Consider the following 21,746-nt stretch of genomic DNA (forward strand, 5'->3'; position numbering starts at 1 on the left):
GTAAAGCGTTATACGCGATTGAGCCCCAAATAAACGAACTAGATAAAAAAAACCCTGGATTCCATGAAACCCCTTGAAGCACCTCGGAGGTTACATGAAACGCCGCTGAAACCCCATTGGACCCCCTTGAAGCTTTGCAAAACCCTGAAATGCCCCTGAGTTCTCTAGGTGAGACCCCCTTGAAATACCCCTGAGATCTCCTGGTACCGCCCGGAAATGTCCCTATAATCTCTCTTTGCTTTCCCCTATAAACGTCCTCTAGCAGCCGATGCTAGTTGGTACGGGTGGGGCAAGATGAAACAGCGGGTTAACATGATGTTTTCTAATGATGATAAACAGTTTGATCGCCATAAGACATAGTTTTTGATTCAAACAATCTTTTAGCGAAGAATAAATTTCCAAATTGTATTGAAATCTATTTCAAAACTTCGTGTCTCATCTTGCCCCACCCGTTTCAACTTGCCCCGGTGTACCTTACCTTATCTTATGCACAATATTGTTTGTGAATAGTTCTACCTCTTTTTATGCAGGGCATAAAAATGTGCATAGAAATAACCTACATAAATGGAGTGGACCTGGTGTGATGGTTAGAACACTTGACTATCACGCCGAGGACTTGGGGTCGAATCCCACTCCCGACATACTCACAAAATGTGGGTTCTTCCTTCGGAAGGGAAAGAAAGCGTGGGTCCCGAGGTGAACTAAGCTTCGAGTTAAAAATCTTGTTAATAAAGACAAAAAAAAACTTATGATTGTAATGCATAAAAGTACGTTTTCCCAATTGCTCCCAAATTTCGCACAGTTGTCCTGGATGCTAATATAGTTTGATAAATCTTTGTTCTGTAAATTGATGATCATTTTGAGTGTAGAACCAATGCTCCGATTGAACTGATTTTTTTACTGTAACTGGGTAACACCTAATGTTTCAAATGTACGCTGCGAAAGAATTTTTTTTTATTCATTTTTTCCAACTAAAAAAAACTAATTATTTTTTGTATATTTTTATTTTTTATTTTTTGAAATTTTGCTCAAATTTAAGCAGATTCACTTATATAATCACCAATATTTCGAATCCCACTAATTTGATGCAAAAATTTCTTCAGAAGACCGAAACATATTATAGACTGTTCCAGGAATTATAAGCACAACTTTGCAACCCAGCCATCTAGAAATGCATGCAAGAACAAACATAACTTTCACACATATTCTGCTTTTACATAATAACATCAGGCGGTACTCAAAAGTTACATTTGACTCTTGGTTTGTAAGTGGCAGAACATTCCTTAGTGATACCTTAAAAACGTTTTGCACAAATTGCACACTTTTTTTAAAAACCTTGCTCAACTATTTTTCTTCTACGGAGAAAGCAAAGCAAGATAAAAATCTAAAAAAATACATTCATGAATGTCAATATACGTATATATCAGGCAATCTTTAGTTTCAATTATTCAAAGTTTCAAATATAGACTTTCGGGCCTGAAACTACAATTCTAATTAAAAAAAAATATCTTTCCAAAAACCTATTTTTTCAATAGTCGAAACAATTCGCAAATTTCATACTATAAAGTGTATAACACTACAATTTGATATAAGCATAAGTAAAAGCAATGCCTAAGCTTCATTGTGCGTAAAGTGAAATATATTTTTTGTCATTGGAACTTGTTTGAAAATTTCAAAATCTGTGGACTCATTCCTTAAAAAAATAAAAAAGCTGAAATTCCTAGTTTTCTCGAAATTACTTCAACCGTAAGCACAGTCAAAATATTATTTTCAATTAAACGTCAATCAAGTATCTTAAGAAACATGTTTTGACATGACCCTGCGAAAAAAATTGTAAACAGTACATGAAATCAGTATAAATATAAAAAGTTAGTTTGTGCAAACAGTTAAAAAGTTGATTTTTTGTAATAAACATTATGGATATAAAAACTCGTTTTGATGTATAAACTCATTACAGATATAGAAGAATATACTACAAATAAAAATACAAAAAATATGAACATAGCTGTTTGTTAAGAAAATCATATTCAGCTTTCTATTTATGCAAAATGATTGAAAATTCGTAACATTTTAAATAAAAATAATAACAAAACTTAAAAAAATGGAAAAAAGAATGGTTCACTCTTCAATTCACGAGATGTAAAATCATCTGGTAATTCCAGGTTTCTCAAGTTTTTCAAGTAGTTTTAGCTACTATATGTTGTCCAATATTTAAAAAAACATACAAATGGATTATGTATTGAATCCTGCAAATTGTTGAAAAAAACATTTAGATGACTTGCGGCCAGCAGTCTCTCTATAAAATCCAGTTTCAGCCCACGAAGCAGGTCAGGCTGAGGATAACTGCTTTAGAGGCTCCTCCCGAGTTCCATTCAGGGGTTTCTGCCGGGATTCCTTCTGAGGTTCCTTCATGTCATTTCCTAAATTCGCTAAAGGATTTCTTTCGGATCCGTTTAAGGATTCCTTCAGAAATTTCATCCGTGGTTCATTCATCCCGAAATTTCATTATTTCCTCTATTGATTTCTCCTGTGATTCCTTCACTGATTTTCCCTGGGATTCCTTTAGGTATTTCTGCGAGGGTTATTCAATGTGTAAAAGAAAACGTACTCTTCGATACTTTAAAGTTCCAAAATTGATATAAAAAAGCAACGTAATTTACGAATTTTCTTTCTTTTCTTTTTTTACGGAGTTGCTTTCAAGACTTGCCGACTTTGAAGACAGCAAATTTTCTCTACATAAGAATTTCCCAGTTGTCTGCAAATCGTGAAAGTCTGTTTGATGAGTCGAAGCAAAACAGTACGGTAATTTGTTCATTTTTTGTGGAAATGTTACAAAAATATTCGGCTGTGACATACGTACAGTATCTAGCCGTATTCAGATATTTAAATTAATAGCGCAAAGGCACCGTCCACAAATTACGTAACGTTCTAGGAGGAAGGGGGAGTAGGTCCGAGCGTTACGGTCCATACAAAAATATTAGGATTTTCATACAAAAAAGCGTTACGGAGGGGGAGGGGGGTCTTAAAGTGTCGATTTTAGCGTTACGTAATAAATGGATGCTGCCAAAGTGCCCACAACAGGAGCCCCAGCCCAGCGAAAAGCATTTTGCAAGAGCGGCAATACTTAACTCAATAATAAACATTTACGCATACATAATTTCAACCGCCAAAGCAACCATAATATTAATCACATGGCGACCGTAACTCCTAAGGAACTGCTCTAACGAAGCGAATAATATGACACTGACTATCGGCAACAACTAATGGACATCGACCTTAACTTGTAGAAGAGGGTGGAACGATTATATATATATATATATATATATATATATATATATATATATATATATATATATATATATATATATATATATATATATATATATATATATATATATATATATATATATATATATATATATATATATATATATATATATATATACTAAGTTGTTCACTAAGGATGTAAAGGGATCTGTGATATTAAAGTGGAATCAACACCGTCTCTTGGGGAATGTTAATTTCATTTATTATTCAATAATTGTTTAATTATTTTCAATATATATTCCATTTGTCCACTTTTCTGCATTCATTGCATAATAAATATTAATCATTTATTTATTTATACCTCAATATATAATTTAAAATTTCACATTTTTTATTATCTTCGTAATAAAAAATAAAAAAAATAAAACGATAAAGAAAACGAGAAGATGACATAAAATATTTTTTACTGCTTTACATACGTGTTGTAATATTAGATGTGTATTTTACAGTGTTTTTCTCGCTTGATTTTGCATTATGGTTTACATTCTTCCGAATGGCGGCTTTGATTTCGATATCCACCGATAGTTTATTTTTTCTTTTAAATAGGACCACTAATATTCTCGTTTGGCGTTTTGTACACCTTTTTCATTCGGATTGTTATCGAATAAAAACAGAAAAGAAATATCCACTTCGCGTACTTCCTACTGTAGCCTATTTGAAGTGTGGCTGTTCTGTGTGTTTGTTGTCTGTGTTTGTGTGTTGCCGGGGAGAAGAATTGATAATAGCCGTTTATTTGTTTGCATTTTTTTTATTCTATCGAACCTAATTCAGCTTGATTCGCGTTTGCGTTCTCGACTGTGTGACTGGCACCGTTTACTAGCCCTAATCCTAATGGTTTATCTTAAATTTTGTTTCTTTTTTCTTTCTTAAATTTTGACTGGTTGGGAAATGTTCCCGGATATCTTTCGCGCACAATCTACCGAACAAACGCAATCAAACCATTTTTGTATTACATTACGCCGAAAGTGGGCCGCCCCAGGATCGGGACTTAGAATTTTGTTAGATGAAAAATGGCAATTTAATGAAGTGTGTGTGTGTTTGTGTGCTTTTTTTCGTTCCTGTGAATCGTAAAGCGTTATCGTGTTTTCCGTTGCTTGAGTGATTGAAAGGAGATGATATTTGCTTTTTCTAGCGTGTGCCCTAGTCGACTCGATGAAAATTTGCATATAAAAATATATTAGACACTTCCTGATTGCTAAATTAGTAGGTCTCTTTTGGACAAACTGTTGAATTTATGCTCACTATGTTTGATCATGTAGTAGTTGTGTATGGATGTGTGTGTATGCCGAAAGCTGGAGTTTTTTTCTAATCAAACATTTTTAATTCCCTTTCTTAGGATCGGTTATCTAAGTGAATGGGAGCTGCTAGTGCTTTTTTTCACTTTTAGATAAATAATCATGCTTCATGTTCTCTTTTTTGGATCGAATTTACATAGTTTATTCCAATTCTTTTGCTGGTTATGATGTGTATTCAATGCAGTTTTTTTTTTGAATCATTCTTATTCTCTCGTTATTTTGGGATTTACTGTATTGTTGTTTTGATTTTATTATTTTCATCCTTTAATAGAATCCAAATAAATTCTTGTACCAAATTTTCGAACTCTCTTAGCAGAATACCCTCATCGAATGAGTGTAATCAGTTTCCTACCTTTTATCCACAGTGGATAACTGACACTGAGGTAGATTGCAAGTGGTAGTCGAAATACGCGTATCTGTCAAAGGATAAGCAACACAGGGCGGAATTAAAAGGTACGAAACCGATTACACCCAAATAAATTGCTTGAATAAATAATAAATGAGCGAAATCATTTCTAACACTCGATAATCGGAACGTTAACCTGACTATTAAGTGAATCGTCCATTTTACAGTGCTTCGTAGTAATCCCATGGAATGGACTGAAAAGCCACTATATGATCAAAAGTGCAAAAAGAAATATGTGGAATACCAGATTAAGTTTTGATAACTTTTTACTGAAATAAGTCCATATTGAATTTCTGCCATCAAAGAAATTTGTTTACAATACTCCAAGAGACATTCTTGTTTTCATCATGGTGTGAAATAGAATTCGCAACTTAATTGTGTTCATCTCAGCCATGATAAAACGAAATGTGTTTTCCAGGATATGTTATGATCTAATCCAACACTTTTCAAATAATATTTCAAGTGAAATAGATGCGAGGAAGTCATTAGAACCACCACAACGTAGTCTAGGATTTATGGTTATTCTTAGAGTCTCCTTCATACCAAATGTACCTCAAATTGGTAAAGCTTTTGAACTTTTGTGATATAGCCACATCCTAGAAGCACTGTAAGTTTTATCGTGGGGAAAAAAGTCGAACAAAAACAGAGCTTTTTTATCAAAAACATTTTTTACGAAACAATTGCAAAGAAAAACATCCAAAAAAGCAACAACAGATAATCCGAGAAATAAGGTTTCACCTGTGATGTCACTGCAGTAGTTACTGCAGTTTTTCTCTTCCGTGTGGTTCACAGTATGTGCAGAATGTTTAAATGCGTTTTTTCGGGTTTTATTCTCCGTTTAGTTTGATTTCCTGTTTCCTGTGCTTTTTGTATTTGCTTTTTCACGCTCGTTTGCTTGAGTTTCTATTACTGTTAAAATGGCTATGATACAATATTTACATGCACTTTCGGTAGTTTACTAGTTTCCGGGGGAAAATTCTGTCGATCGGAGAAATGTGTGTGTGTGGTTTCGTTCAGTTGGTGTTCTTTTTTTGCCATATATATGCACATAAATGTTAATCGGACTGGATTATGAACTACGAGGGGTGGGAACTGACACTGATTTGCACTAGACATAAATTTGAAATTTGATAGTTGTTGGTGTTGCAGTACACAGTTAGAAAATATCACCGATTTCGGTAATGTTTTACCGAAATCTCAACCGTTAAGTTTGTTTTACAGGAAAAAATCGGTAAATGTAGTAACATTAACCGAAGTTCGTTAGAGTTTGACAGATAAACGATAACATTTTACCGGAATTTGTTATTTTTCTACAGGATTTCGGTAAAATTCCATTACCGAACGCTCAGCGGTTGAGATTTCGGTAAAAATTACCGAACGCGATTAACTGTGTAGCAGTATAGTATTTGCATTAGATAGGTAGTTAAGACAACCGGAAATTAATTTCGACAATATTGTTTTTTTTTAGATAGACGTAGACAGACGGGTTTATGATTGATATTCGTTTTGATTATTGGAATTGGCGGCGTTTGTTAGTGTTACTAGTATGTGGATGAACTGGAAATTGATTTCGTTATCTATACTTAACGATGCTGTCGGTTCTTTTTTATTTATATGATTTTAACGGAATTGAAAAGAGGGTGGCAGAGGCAGAAGGATAGTCACATTCGAAAAACGTTGACAGATTGATTAAGAAATTTTGAAAAACTTCTTTGAAGATTAAAAATTGATAAACTTTGTTAAAAAAGAAAAAAATAAAAAAAAAACGAAAAAAGCCCAGCAAAAACATGCATTGTTTTCACACTTTCAGAATTTTGTCTAGATGAAATGGGTAACTTTTTATATCTGAGAACCAAAAGTATTTTAAAAATAAATTCAGAGCACACCAAGTAATGGAAATTTAAGTCCTGTGTGAAATAACAATTTTTCGAATCGGATAATTTCGGGATCACATAAAAGGGCAATATAAATCAAAACATTTCTCGTAATTTCATCAATAAATAAAATCTAAAAATCGTATCTACTCTGCCACCCACATCGTCTTCTTCCGGAAGTACTCGTACACGTCGATCGTTGTCCAAACAGTAAACCCCAAACATTTCATATCTGATTAAACTACTAACAGCGCAATCCACCCTATTTTTCTGTCACACAAACACCGCACGATTAAAATTACTTTACGCTACATTCCCATTATTACTGGTTTTCCATTCTATACGTAATGAACACCGCTTAGTAGTTTTCCGTGTATTTTTTTTATTCTTTACCTTGTATATATCACAATTTCACTTTCTCTTACGATTAAATTTAGTTTATTAAATAAACTGCTTCACGTCGTACTCTTGCTCTCCTTCTGTCTTCCTAGTAATCAACGCTACATGCTTGTAATACACTGATTATGCTCGGTTCATGCGATATCAACTGAACGTGGACGCAGATTTTGTTTTATAATTCATCCAAGATTTTTCATAGTTTGCTCCTCAAACTGCGATTGAGCACTTTTTTGATAATTTTGTGTCAATCCCATCAAATTGACTTCGCACATATCGAGCACAATTTTGTGTGTCTTAGTTTTAGCGTGTATCGTCGGGTTTACTTCAATCCGATTCTTCCCAACTTTCATCTGTCGTCATCCCGCGTGTGTGTGTGTGGAACTTTCTTTATGTGTTTGTGTGTATGGATACCTTTGCGATTCCGTCGTAAGCCTAACCATTTGCGATTTTGAATAATTTGGTTGATATTTAGCTGCAAATTTTGAAAATTCATTTTCCTATTTCCTACACCTAGATTTTAGCGTTTATTTTTTTCGTCGGTTTTCTCGTGGTACTGTTCCAAAACTAAAAACGAGTCTTAGCATTGAATTTGAATACCCTCCCATATCTATGAAGAGTCGTATGAGTCAAACGGTTTTTTCCCTTTCAATTTGGTAAATTATCACAATGCATTCGCGAAAACCCTCCCTATGACCGAAGAAGCCGTTCTATTTTCTGTTCGAAATCCCAAAAACCAGACCGCGGATGTGGTTGAACTGAATCGAAAGAAAAATTTTGGTATAGTCGGCTCAACTTTGCTCTCGCCTTTCTCTCTCCTTCTCGGGCAAAAGGCCACTGCTCGACGAAATCAGCATACCGTGCTAGAAGTGGAAAGAAAACAGCAGGTGCATTCGTTCTCTCCCTTTTTAGCACATTCGCGCTCTCTTCTCGCTTTCTCGCTTCCGCTCACTTTTTTCGTTTTGCTAAACTTAAATCCTCTCCTCTCAGCTTTTTTCTAGTTTACATGATTTCTTGGCCTACTTGTTAAAACTATTACGCTCACTCCTTCCCATTGTTCACTCGCTCCCGCCGATGATTCCCCATTGTTTAAATAGAAATATTACACATTCCCAGCCATGTGATCTATGTAAGTGGTATAGTAGTGTGTTTGTGAGTGTGGGTGTGGATGTAGTTTGTTTGCCTGTTTGCTTGGAGTAGTTTTGTTTGTTTGCTGTGGTTCTATTCTGCTTTTCCGTAGTAGTAGTTTCTGTAGTAAATATGTAATGTAGTTTTTTTAATAGTAAAAGTTGTAGTTTATTGTTTGCTGCTGCTATTGACAAAAAAGCTTTCCGTTTAATTTTGTTTTGCTTTGTGGTACACTGTTTTATTGTTTACGCGTAGTTTTGTAGCATGTATGGTTGTTGCTGTGTGGGTCTGCCTGTTTTCCGTTTCCAGTAAGTGTGTGAGTGTATTTTTAATATTTTATTATCTGTGTGCATTACATAATTATTGTGTTTCGGTAGTACTTGAGCTATTTCCATTCCTTTTTGTGTTACTATGTATTTTAGTATTTTGCATTAACTGGATTTATCAAGAAGCGAATTGTTACTTCTTCTGTTGTTGGTTAATTTGTTCATCAATGTACTAGCTTGTTTTCTCTGTTAGGACTATTTACGAGTATCTAGCTCTTTTCCAGCCAATACAATTGATTTAGAATTAAATAATTTAACTTAACAAATAATAAAATTTCACTAGTATTTTTGATTTTCGTCCTTCAACGAGTCGAAGGACGAAACGGCTGTCATTTTCCACTTTATTTTCATGTTTTCTAAACTGCAGTGTCTATTACATTATTCGCTTTTCAACCCTTCCGTTATTGATAGTTACTCATTCGTCGTTTTGGTTGCACTCTTTACTAAATGGTAGTCTTGCACATGGATTTGATAATTCTTTACTTTAGTTCTGTTCACTTTCTTACGCGCTACTGTAAAAATATATTTACCTTTAAAAGTCGGGGATTTTCGGGGACTGCGTGGATTTCTAGGCTACACACGAACAAAATAAAATGTACAACTCATTTATACTGGAAGTGTCTATTCTTATTTTCCTGTTTTACAATTTGCTCTTGCGAAAAATGGTCGGTTTCCTACTGGTGGAGGTGCAGATTTGATTGAATTCTCCAAGCGAAATAGAAAATAATTTATTTCTAGCTATGTGGTAATAAAATCGCAGTGAGATCGTTTGTCCGAAGCCTACTACGAATACGAGAGATGACATTTGTACTTGATTGGTTTTCCGATTTGCGACAAAAAAATTGGCATTTTGAAAGCATTTTGTTTTCATTTTTAGATTGGAAATCTTTCCTCAGTATAGGCGTCCGAACCTGCTATGGTGACTTAGAAAATTTTTGGGAAATGCCGTGAAAGCGTTTTCAATTTGGTAATCTAAAATTTCTTTGAATTATGAAATCGTTGTGGTTGAGCTTCTGTCGTAGGATGTTTCAAACAAATTGGCCCATGAGCCATTTATTGACAGATCATTGTCAAACATACTCGCTAGAATGTTTTTTTTCGACCTCTCGTTCATTACAGACAGGCTGCATAACCGGTTTGTCAATTTAACTCTAGTCCTTTTTCGGAGAAGGATTGTTGAGATTTGTTTTGAATAATTTTTAATTTACTTTTTCATTTTTGCAGTGCTTATTTTTTCCACATATAATTACCAAAACATTGCCGAAGACATCAAATAAATTGAAATTTTCAAGGAATCAATCTTAGGCTTTTCTTAAAAGTAAGGATAGAGTCAAAATGGCAAACCGGTGAGTTATATTTACAAAAAGAATGATTTTGCAAAAATCCAATTAAAAAATCGACATTCGAATTCAAATGGAATCGCTCAACTTTGGGTCAAAATGTTTTCCGCATCCTACCCCTACCGCCCCCACTGACTGATAAGCGTGAACTCTTTTTGACTCCTCAATTACAACCTGTCATCGACCTCGAGTTCCATCACATGGCAACCGGCGCCAGCGACGGTGCAGCGACGGGTAGCATCATCACCGGCCACCACTACTGCCGGAGGTGGTCTTCTGTTCGGACCTGCTCTCGGAGGAAGTCCGCTGCACCTGTCGCATGATGCAGAATATGAACTTCGCAGTGCGACCTCATCAGTCTTAGCGCCAGCCGTGGTGGCGGTGCCCTCGCTCCTTCCCTGCCCATGCCCATCCTCATACTCTGAATCACATATATTATCACGACATCGATTAGCTAGCTTTACGAATAAAAAAGGAAACAGATCGTCCGGATGACCCGCGTCAACATTTCAACTATCCTGCGGCGAGCGGCCTTCCGGTCACATGTAGTGAGAGCTCGTGTCCGGACTGGGACTTGCGGACAGGGACATTGGCGTATTGCTACCGCCGCCTAGCGAGGACCCCGAGGAGGCATTCGGAACTGATGAGGACAGTCCGCTCTGCGACGGCGACTGATGATGCTGATGATGATGATGCTGCCTCTGCTGAACCGACGACGCTATCGATTGCCGGTAGTGATGATTATGATTATGTATTCCACTTACTGCTACGTGATTCGCACTGTTGGACGAACTCAACCCACTCCGACTTCCACTCGAACCGACCAAGCTTCCGTTCCCGTAGGGATTGTTCCGATAATTGTTATTATTACAGCTAGCGTTGCTACTTACAGTTCCGTTAATATTATTGTTATTACTATTGCTAATGCTAATACCACTAGTTGTTTTTGTTGATTTGTTACCTGTGATAGTTCGCAGGAAGTCTTTCAGATTGACCGACTTGGGTTTGGTGGTGGTGGTGTTGCTGGCATTGTTACTGCCAGCGACGTTGCTACCGGATGAACCGAGCGCCGAAAGACTATTATTGACTGTGGCTCGGCTATCCATACCGACGGCACCCCCGCTGAGCGAGTGGCTCATCGCAGCACCAGAACCACTCGCTCCGCCTCGGAGGTGACTGTTGAGATTGCTCATCGACGACGACGTTGACGACGCACCGGACTGGTAGTGGGCCGGAACGTCCCGTACCGTTTTGTTAGGCGGGGCCTTAACGTACGTCCGGGGGATCTCCGAGTCCTGTAAGGAAGGAAAGCAAATTGCGAGTTAGTTTATTTATTTATTCATTTGTTATTAATCCATCTGACATAAGTCTTAATGAATGTTACTTATACTAATTTAAACATTATTTGGGTGCATTGAACGTTTGACGTGGCTTCTGAACAGCGTTGAAGACATTCCAAATTCGAACAAATAGGCTACATTATTAAAGGCACTTATAATAGAGGACATTGGTTCGTTATAGCCATACACTGAACGATGAAATTGTGTAGCCAGCATCCGTTCAAGACTTCTGCGTTGAATTCTGTTGGGAGCGTTCAGAGATAGCCTTGCGAGAAGGTTTGGTGTATGTAGGAAAATGTGGAGTGTTGTAATGCCGTATAAGTATTCAGAAACCGCATTGATCGTTTTGTGTCCGGCAAAAAACAACCTAGCAAGGTCGCCAAGGGCACCTTAAAATAGTTTCGGCGCTTCAGGGGTCCCAAGGAGTTTCATGGCGTTTTGGGAGGTTTCAAAAATGAATTAGAGGGATTCACAAAGAATAAATGTTTCAGAGTCGAGTTTGGGAGGGTTTCAAGAACATTCCATTAGGGGAACTCAGGTGGTCTAATGTAGTTTAAAGTATGGTTAATGTGGTTTCAATAATGGGTTTTCATTATCCTTTTTGTTTTTTTAGATGTTTCATGCATCTTGACGAGGTTTCATGAGGTACTCGAGGAGTTTCAGGGGGCTTTTTGGGCATTTTTAAGAGGTATTAGTACCCCGAACGACCCTGGAACACAAAAAAAAATCTAGAACCTCAATGTGACCCTGTGAAACGCTACTAAAATCTTTCATGGAAGCCCCTGAAACTAGCTAAATCACTCTATTATTTTCTCTGGAGCTCTAATTCCTAATTCCTAGTACGTCTCTAAAACACCCTTTTTTTGGGCTCCCCTGAAACTCCTGGAAATCCCCTAGGTCCCATCTCAGACCCTCTGGAACCAAACCTGCTCTGGCGAATTGAATTACGAATTGGAGCTGTCCCGGCATACGTCGTATTGTGGACTAACTTAGTGCTAAATCCACAATACTACCTGCCTACTGCGTTTTTGGCATTAGGGGTTTCGAAAATCATCTCAAGGAACATTTTCATATTAAATCCGTCATTTTTTAAGATTTGGAAATTGCCCCGGCAGTGGGACATCTTCCGAAACCGTTGTTTCCTGGATCGGTGCCGAAGTCTGTCCTGTGGATCCGGTTGGAGACTGACCTCCAGTTCCGGTTCACAGGTGCCCCGACGTCCAAACTCCGGTGCCACGTTTCGGACGACTCGGGCATTCGGGCGAGCATATTCCGATCACAACTCCATGCCCTCTGATCTTCGCGGCACTTCCACTAGCAGCTCGGACATTATTCTCGTTACTGCACTATTGACACCGTTCCACATGCCTTCATCACGGTACATCTCTTCGACAAAATTGTCGGCTGTCACGCCGCGCATATCCCTACGCATCCCTGCGAACCAAAAACGACGTGCTCCGCTGTTCCATCCACATTCACACACTTCGAGCAATGAGGGGATGCCGCGTGACCAAACCATAACAGATACTTCCGGAAACAGCCGTGCCTGGGCATAAACTGTGTCAGATGGATGGAAGTTCAGCTCTCCATGCTTCCTGTTCACCCACGCTGACACGTTTGAAATCAGTCGGTGGGTCCAGCTTCTGGTCGCATTTGGCCCAAGACAACAAAGAAAAACCCGGGACTTTAGGTCAGTTGTAAAACTATCCCCAGTGCTTAAAGAGCATCTATAAATGACGTTGCTTTTTAGGGGGAGGGAGATAAAAAATCGGCAAAAATGCTACGTCATGTATGGGCGCTCTCTTATCAGCCCTTAATAGGTTAGTACGCAATTAGTTACGCAAGGCATGTTAATTTCCTAACATCGAGTGTAGTCTCGTGTAGGCAAAGTTCAAGTCTTTATTTACCAGCAAGCCAGAATAAATGCAATTTTGGAAACTGTCAACATTAGCAGTAACAAGGACTTTGTACCATGAATCCTTATTACCAAAACACATTACCCCAGCTTGACAAACCGGGTGTCACTAGGGTTCGGTTTGGTAGATCTTTCACCGTTACGCAACAAGAAAATATGATCTACCCACGATACGGGCTCCGTTAAAGATCGAGCATGTTTTAAACCTCCTCAACCATCAACACGGTACGCCTGACACCTTGGATTGGGGTCCCCTGTTTGGTGGACTTTCAACCCCGGAACTGGGGGTCCCTAGTGCCATTCTAAGCCGCCAGGTACACGGACAGATACTGCTAAGACAACGTTGTTTACGAACCCCACGATAATGACGCCTGTCGGAAGTTCCAGTGTTAGCAGATCGTTGTACATTGGGTTCCAGAGCGTTGGGCCGAGTATTGACCCCCTGTGGAACACTTGCTGTCACTCTCAACGATCTCCGACCTGCGTTGCACTTGTTCACCAGGACCTTATTCTGGAAGTAGTTAGAGTTTTACACAAATAATCGGGGACCCCTATTTTATGCAGGGCTACGGCGACAGTCAGTTTCCCAACCGGCGCTGTTAAACGCATTTAACGTCTATCGTTACCACGTCGTAGTGGCGGTCTCTTTTATATTTTGCAAGGATATCTTCTCCGCCTTCTCAAAGATAGTTCGAATTGCATCCACCGTCGATTTTCAAACCGAAAACCCAAGTTGTAATACCCAAATCAGTGAATATTTTATGAATCTTCTTCTGTAAGTTTTTCCAACATTTTGACTATAAGTCTTTATTAAAAAAAACACGCATTTCGAAAGGAATCTTTTTAAAATTATGGGAAGAAATAACTGGAGAATCCTGTAGGAGTTTCTTGTGGAGCTTTAAAATGAACATTTGTTCGAAAATCAGGCATAGCTTATGCAGAAGGACGAAGAAATTTCTTCGAAGACGCTGGAAAACATCCAGAATAATTACAGAATGTTTGTTACAGATCTTCTTCTAAAAGAATTCCGTCATGAGAAGTTTTATTTGGAATCCGGACCGCCAGTTTCCACGGGATTCCTTCCTGAACTTTAGCAATAAATGGGGATTTTGGAGACATTTCAGGGAGTTTCAGAACATTTTCGGCGAGATTCAGAAGCATTACGAAGGAGTTTTCGGGGGATTAGAACCGCATCAGGTGCGTTACATGGGGTCCAAAGGGGTTTCAGGGGGATCTTGGAGACATTTCAGGAAGTTTCAGAGCATTTTGAAACACCCCTGAGATCCCCTCGAATTAACGGTGTTCTTAAAACCCCCTGTTACGACCCTCACCTAAAATACCTCGAAACGTCCCTGAAACCTCCGTAATCCAATTTAAACGCCCTTGAAATCATCATCATCAATTTGAAATGCCTCTGAAACCCCTTTGGACACCTTTAATAGGGTTCATAAATCCCCTGAAACGGACCTGGAAACCCATTGAAACGCTTTGAAATGCTATCAAACGCCCCTGAAACCTCTAGAAACGCCCATAAAATGTTCCTGAAACACCCTGAAACTCTCTTAAATGACTCTGAAATACCTTGAACCTCAAACCCCACGCAACGTCCTTTAAAGGCTTCTGAGATCTCTTGAATTGCCCTTAAAGCCCCTTGAAATGTCCCTGAAACGCCAACAAATGGCAGAACGCTCTTGAAAGGCTCCTCAAATCCCCAGAATCAACCCCTTATAAAACGCCTCTGGAGTCCCTTGGAACTCCCTTTTCTGAACTCTCTGAGAACTTTCTTTATACTCCCTTAACCTCACCTTAAATGCCCAGGAGCAAAACCTATTCTCGCGAACTAAATTCCTTCATTAAAGTCCAAACTTAGTTTATGCATAAATTTCTCTCTTTTTATGCTTTTTTTTAAAATTTATGCACATTTTCAATGTATGCAGACCCAGCCATGTGCATAAAAAGAGGTTCTAGTGCATTTGATGTGTTTACTACCGGAGAGTTTATATTTTTTTTTAAAGACACTACACCGTCTTCAACCAAGGGTTGTACAGACTGAACAAGCACTAACATTAGACAACGGACAACATACATAACACCCAGTGGCCCGGTGGAGAATTTTCCGATTGACGGAAAGTTTTCCCAGACTGGAGCGGGAATCGAACCCACACTCCGACGCTTACGAAACGCCTAGATGACTGACGCCTCTAGCCGCATGGCCACGAAGCCCACTAATAAAAATTTGGAAATGGAAGTAACATTTTTAGAAGTGTCGCAGTGCACTTGACAAGACTTTGCGGTGCACCGCACGATCTGAAAACTTCTGAGGTGGATGATTTATGTAAAATTCCTGAGTGTAGAATTAGCATTTAAATTAAAATACACATTAATAAAAACTAAATAAAAAAAAATGTAAAATTCCCGGAAGAAGTAGAAGTCAAAGTGTTCGCAACTTTTCACTGTGAACTTCTAAATGAATTTTATCAAAGCTAATGCAATAATTTCAGTCAGACCTCTTGCAGGTAGACTATGGGAAAATTCCTGAAAAAATGAAAGAAATGAAGTGAAGAATAACCAAGTACCATTTTGAAAGCCCACTCAGGTTGGGAGTGGGCGTGAAATGGATGACAGGGTGTATTTAGTAAGGGACAGACACATAACTGTAGTTTTGAGGGTATTTCCAAGGTTTCCACACTGTTTCAAAAGGCCCAATTTCGTGATCGTAATCATTTTGTACCAGAAAAACTGATTTTAGAAGGTTTGTGTATTTGAAGAATTGGCTTGGTATGCTAGAGCCCTTCTTTTGAAAGTATCACTATTGTGATTAATTCACAAATTTTTTAACATAAATTGTTTAAACATCAGAGTTAAAATGTTGTCGTTATGAGAAGAAACACGTAATTTGTCATAGTAAATAATTTTGTAGAACACTTGAAAATTCTTAAATTTTGTTTGGAAAAGTTTGAACAAATAAACTGATTTTGAGGGGTCGTTCACAAATGATGGCCCATATTTCTAAAAATTGAGCAGATACAGTAAAAAGTTGTTCGGCAAGTTTTCTTCGCTTCAAAAACATTCTATCTCACTTCTAGAAGGGTTAATCACTTAGTTTCAAAATATGAGCTCCGTTATATCAAACAACTTATTCGAAGACACTATCTCTCTAAAATAAATTTTTCAGTGTCAACATAATTTCGATTACGAAATTGGGCCTTTGGAAGCAGTGTTGATTGTATGAAAGAGGCTCAATTATATCTTTAGCTAGAAGTTTCCAATAAATTTTGAAAAAGTTTAGAAGTTTTTGGATCATTTCACGGAGGAATTTCTGGATAAACTCCCAAACTCCCAATTTGGTCGAAGTTGCTTAAAGGTCTTTAAGGGTTTAGCAAAAAAAAAATCTATTTACCATTTATCAGTGAGTTTGTATATCAAAATCATGTTTTCGGCAGAACTCTTTAAGTTCTTAAAGTAACCACAAAATAAACTCAGAGGAAATTAATTAAGAAAAGTACACTATTGAAAATGCTTGACATCCATATACACAACAGAAACATGTGTTCGATGATCAACTTGAGATTTGAATTATGAAAAGAAATCCACGTACTCCGATGAGATTCGAACTCGCGACTCCCAATTCGCTTGACGGGCGCTTCTATTTCTTCAAGCTTCGGAGCCACAAAAACAGATCGAGAAACGGACATAAGAAAAGTAATTTTATGGCAATTTCTTCAGAAAAGTAGTCAAAAGCAAAGACTAATGCTAAAAAGGTCAAGATTGTACATAATTAAAGTAGAGCGTTATATAACGTTACAGCTACATATAACGTTACAGGGTAGCATCTTAAACAGATTCATTTAGTATCGTTCAACTACCAGAATAGCCCATCTCTGTGGTGGAAATAAACCAACTGCACTGACCTAGATCCATCACCCCATGATTTTCTTTTCAAAAGCACAATTTTCATGCTCACCTCCCAGTATCAGTAAGTAAAACAGTACAGCAGCATGGAAAGCTTAAGCTTGATTATACTTTGCATCAGACACTGAAATAGGTACGTGCAGCAGGATAACTGAAACAGTTACCAAGGGGTCCAAGGCCCGCCACCACCACCACCACGAAACAATAATGATGGTTTTCATATTCTACGTAGAAAGGATGTTGCTGTTCAACAAAAAGCAGCCTTCGTTGTTGATGGTAGCGTGAGTTGTTGGAGGCAAGAGGCATGCAAAGTGATAGGTAGACACAGCATTGTCTCGAATAGTCCGGTGATTGAGATGATTAAGCTTGTAAGCCAATGAACCGAATGATTACCGAACAGTTAAACTACCATTATGGATTTTTTACGTTACATAAAAATTGAAAAAGGACATCTATAGATCTACATTACTAAATCGGAAATGGATTACAGTAAAAATCGAGACATAGTACAGTCCACATCAATCCAGTACTAGGAGCAAGTATTGTAGTCTACCTCGTTGCATCAGTAAGCTTTTGCAGTGGTTTCAAAACATTTTTTGGTACGATATATTTTCGAAAATAAACAAAGGAAATTTCACACAAATTTCAAAATCTTTCGATATGGATGAAAATCATATATAGCTTCCGGCTGAAAATTGGAATGATTTTTTATCAGAATTCAGTTAAAAAGAAGAATCTTTGATAGCACTAGTTTACAGCATTTTTGAACTCGGTAAGCTGATGATCATTTTTGGTGTAGAATCATGCCCTGAGTTCGAAAACGTGAAGGAAAAAAATTACAGTAGAGCGGTAATTTTTTCGACTTTCCATAGAAGGTTGATGATTTGAAATCGATTTTTATTCTATTTTTAAGCAAAGTCGCTCACTTCAAACATCTCATTCTCCGTAATTAATACTCCGATTGAGCTGAAATTTTTACTGTAACTTGCCTACATAAGATATGTCAAATAATCGTCGAGAAAGAATTTTTAAATTGGTTTTTTTCTTATTGAAAAAAATACATTTCCTCAAAAATTATTGGGAATTTTGCTTAAATTTAAAGATGTTGTCCCTAAAATACGTCAATATATTGAATTTCATCAATCTGACGCAACACCTGTATTCAGATGATCGAATAGTATTGTATTAAACTTTTGATTTATGGAAAAAGATTTAAAATTGGTTGAACAAAACGCAATATATTTGAATTTTAGTAAATTACATATTTTAAAAAGTTGTAAAACTCGATATTGAGCTAAAACTCAAAAACTGTTCTACTTAAAAAATTTTGAAGGTCGGTTTCGAAATCAGCACTAAATTGTGCTCCAAAAATTTTGGTCGTTGACAGAAGTTCACGACTTTCGTTTTATTTTGTAAACTAGTGTAGCACATTGAATATATGTTGAAGTATTTCATCACGCTAGAGCACCGCGAAAACCAAGTAGTTCGGGAACTGCTGAGCTACTGCATGCATTTTCCACATACATACGGCACACGAGAGCAAAACAAAGCAAAGCACCCTCTTGGGGCGTAGGTACCTAGGTATATTCTTCTGCCGTTTCTGTGGACTAGAAAAGTCACCCCATTTTCCAGCCTGGTTGCTAGGCACATCGCATGGGTACCTTTGCTGCCTACTTAGTCTAGTTGCAGCAGATGGCCCTTTTTCCGAGTTAAGTAGTTGAATGACGACGGTGGTGCTGGTGTTGCAGCCAGCACCAGCGATGCAGTCCTTGGCTATTTTTAAACATGGTGACCTGCTTTGCAGAGGTACTCCATTCCGTAGGTTTTTCAATGTAAGTATTGCCGACAAACACAAGCTATGCGGATTCTGCTACGCGATAATAGAAAATAAGAGTGGGCCTATATTTAAAAGCTGGTAAACAGAGGGGAAAAATTAATTCTGACACTGGTAAAATTAATAGCGAAACCCAGGGGGCCTTCCCCAACGAAGCCGTACTGGTGCAGTGTGATTTATTTATTGGGGTTCCATTCTAAAGTTTAGTTACTAGTGCAATGCATAAACGTTTTCAGGTTCAATGAAGCTGACATGACCTTTCGAGATCTCAGCATCTTTCAAGTGGTACCGTTCCTTTGTTCTTCGTCTATTAGCTAACAAAATCCTCCGGTTCAATCAAGTGAGCTTTCCGAGAGAAACATGTTGATTCTGCATTCCAAATTTGATTTCGAAAGCATTCCAGGAGAAAAGGGTCGATACGACCGAACAAAAGGTGACTGGCTTGTAGGTCTTCTATTTTACAATGAGTTGGCGATGCTTCTTGGGGGATCCTTAAGCAAAGAGTAGTCGACATCTTGGAATATTTTGGTCTAAAACTTGTTAGACATTTCTAGCAGATATTTAGATCCTAATCCTTTTGAAGCCCAACTCAAAACCAAAACCACACGAAGTTAAAGTATCATAAAAATCTTTTTCGATATCTCATTAGACGTTCTTCCAGGAAATCTATCAGAAGCTCCAACATAAATTTCTACTAGAATTTCCTCAAGAAATACTTTTATGAAGTTTTCTCCGACATTGCAAATACATACTTCCTGGATTTTCTGCACAATCTTCGTGTCAAGATCTATCTGAAATCGACCTGCAGTCAACAACTTTTCCTTAACCTTCACATACCCGACCCCCGACAACTCATTTTCAAAATTCTGACATTTCATCAATTTTCATCCGAATTTTTTGAAGTCGCCCTCAATCGATCATAAATTGATGAAAGTTTATTACACTCAAATGGCCATGTAATATCCAGAACCATTGCGGAGATATTCCGGATTGTACTGGGGTCAGGGAGTGGGAGAGGTGTCTGTTTTGCCAAATGGCTAAAACAGAGCGGCAACATTGGTTGCTACATACTTCAGTCATTTTTTTCTGCCCCATTCTCTCAAAATCATTAAGTTTGATATGTCGCACGGCATGTTTTGGTTGCAATCCAGAAATGTCCCCGTGGAACCTATGCTAGATGTTCCGGGGTGACCATATTAGTTGATACATACTTCAGGGTATCGTTTCTGACTCAGTCATTCGAAATCATGAAGTTTGATATGTCGCACGACATGTTTTGGATGAAAACCAGAAGTGTCCCCAATGAAGCCCCCGCGGACCCTGTCACGGTGATCCAGATGAGTCAACTTATTCAAATCTGGTTATCGCAGTTGTGTTTTATTTTTCGCAATCAAAATTTCGCTGAAAATCAATGGTTTAAACACAATAACACACGAAATAATCATTTTTAGCCATTTCGGTACCCTCCCTGACCCCAGTACAATCTGGCTGGAATATCTCCGGAATGGTTCCTGATATTGCATGGCCTCTTGGTTGTAATAAACTTGCACCAATTTATGATCGATTGAAGGCAACTTTAAAAAAATCGGATGAAAATTGACGAAATGCCAGCATTTTGAAAATGAGATGTTGGGGGTCGGGTATGTGAAAGTTAATCTTTCTCAGCTAAAACCGTCGCCGACAGAAAAAGTATAACATTTCCCTACCCGACCCTGACTCACCTGACACGATCGCGTCTGCAGATCCCGGTCCGGCCCCCGTTCCCCGTCCGGCAGGGCCACATGGTGCGGACACCGACTAACGCTGGTGCTGCACAAGGTGGTGTTGTTGTTACCACCGTAGAAACTGCTGGCACTCTGATGGTGAACGGGTTTGCCATAGTTACTGCTGCTACTGCTACTGCTACCGCTGCTGCTGGAACTAGAACTTGCATCCTTGTGGTGGCGACTCCCGGAAGTCGTTGTCGCCTTCGCCGTCGTCGTCGTCGTCGTTTGATGGTACTGCTGCTGCTGCTGAGCTTGATGGCTATGATTGTTCATATAATTGCTAGTGTTACTACTGCTACCGCTGACTAATAGATGATCGTGGTGGTGAAGCGCGTGATGGCTGTGATGGTGCACGTTGGGAAGATGCTGGTAAGAGTTGTTGGTGGCGACATTCGCTGTCACGCCGGAGTCCGCCCGTAATCGTCGGCTGCTGAAAGTTTAGGGAAAATTGGATTAGACCAGAGCCTTGGCGTGTGCACTCCCGCAACTTACCGTTCATCTCTAAGAGGTGGTGAGCTAATTGAACTGCGGGTAGGAACGCCGAGCCGCTCCATTCCCGCGTAGCCGGGCGACTGTACCGATAGCATCTGAAAAAGCGACCGAGAAAGAAAGGGTATTCTGTTAACTTGCTGTTACTCATTTGCAGGGGTGGGTGTGGCAAATTTGGTTACTGCGTGATTTGGAGTGTGGACTGCAACCCGTTCCCGTTGACGACGATGACGACGACGGTGGTTGGTATCAATTACGGCGAGGCAAGTGCATTGCAGCGTAAATACTGCAAACCCACCGGCCCGCCAGTTTGCCAGCGGCCGGCGGCGACGCTCAATTGGGCTTCATTTGCAATCGGCCAAAAATGCAAATGTGATTCGCGACTGATTAACTTTCCT

General features: G+C 38.6%; 1 protein-coding gene across 1 annotated transcript; it reads right to left on the bottom strand.

Annotated features, from left to right (window-relative positions):
* Window positions 1-8,599: 8,599 nt before the first annotated feature.
* LOC109397997 (uncharacterized protein DDB_G0271670) lies at window positions 8,600-21,446 on the bottom strand (the record flags this gene model as incomplete). Its single annotated transcript, XM_029874701.2, is given in 3 exon segments — window positions 8,600-11,387; window positions 20,815-21,289; window positions 21,352-21,446. Coding segments are annotated over 3 exon segments (1,326 nt in total). The 3' UTR covers window positions 8,600-10,631.
* Window positions 21,447-21,746: the final 300 nt, after the last annotated feature.

The sequence above is a fragment of the Aedes albopictus genome, chromosome 2 (genome assembly GCF_035046485.1).
Source record: "Aedes albopictus strain Foshan chromosome 2, AalbF5, whole genome shotgun sequence".
Classification (NCBI taxonomy): Eukaryota; Metazoa; Arthropoda; class Insecta; order Diptera; family Culicidae; genus Aedes; species Aedes albopictus.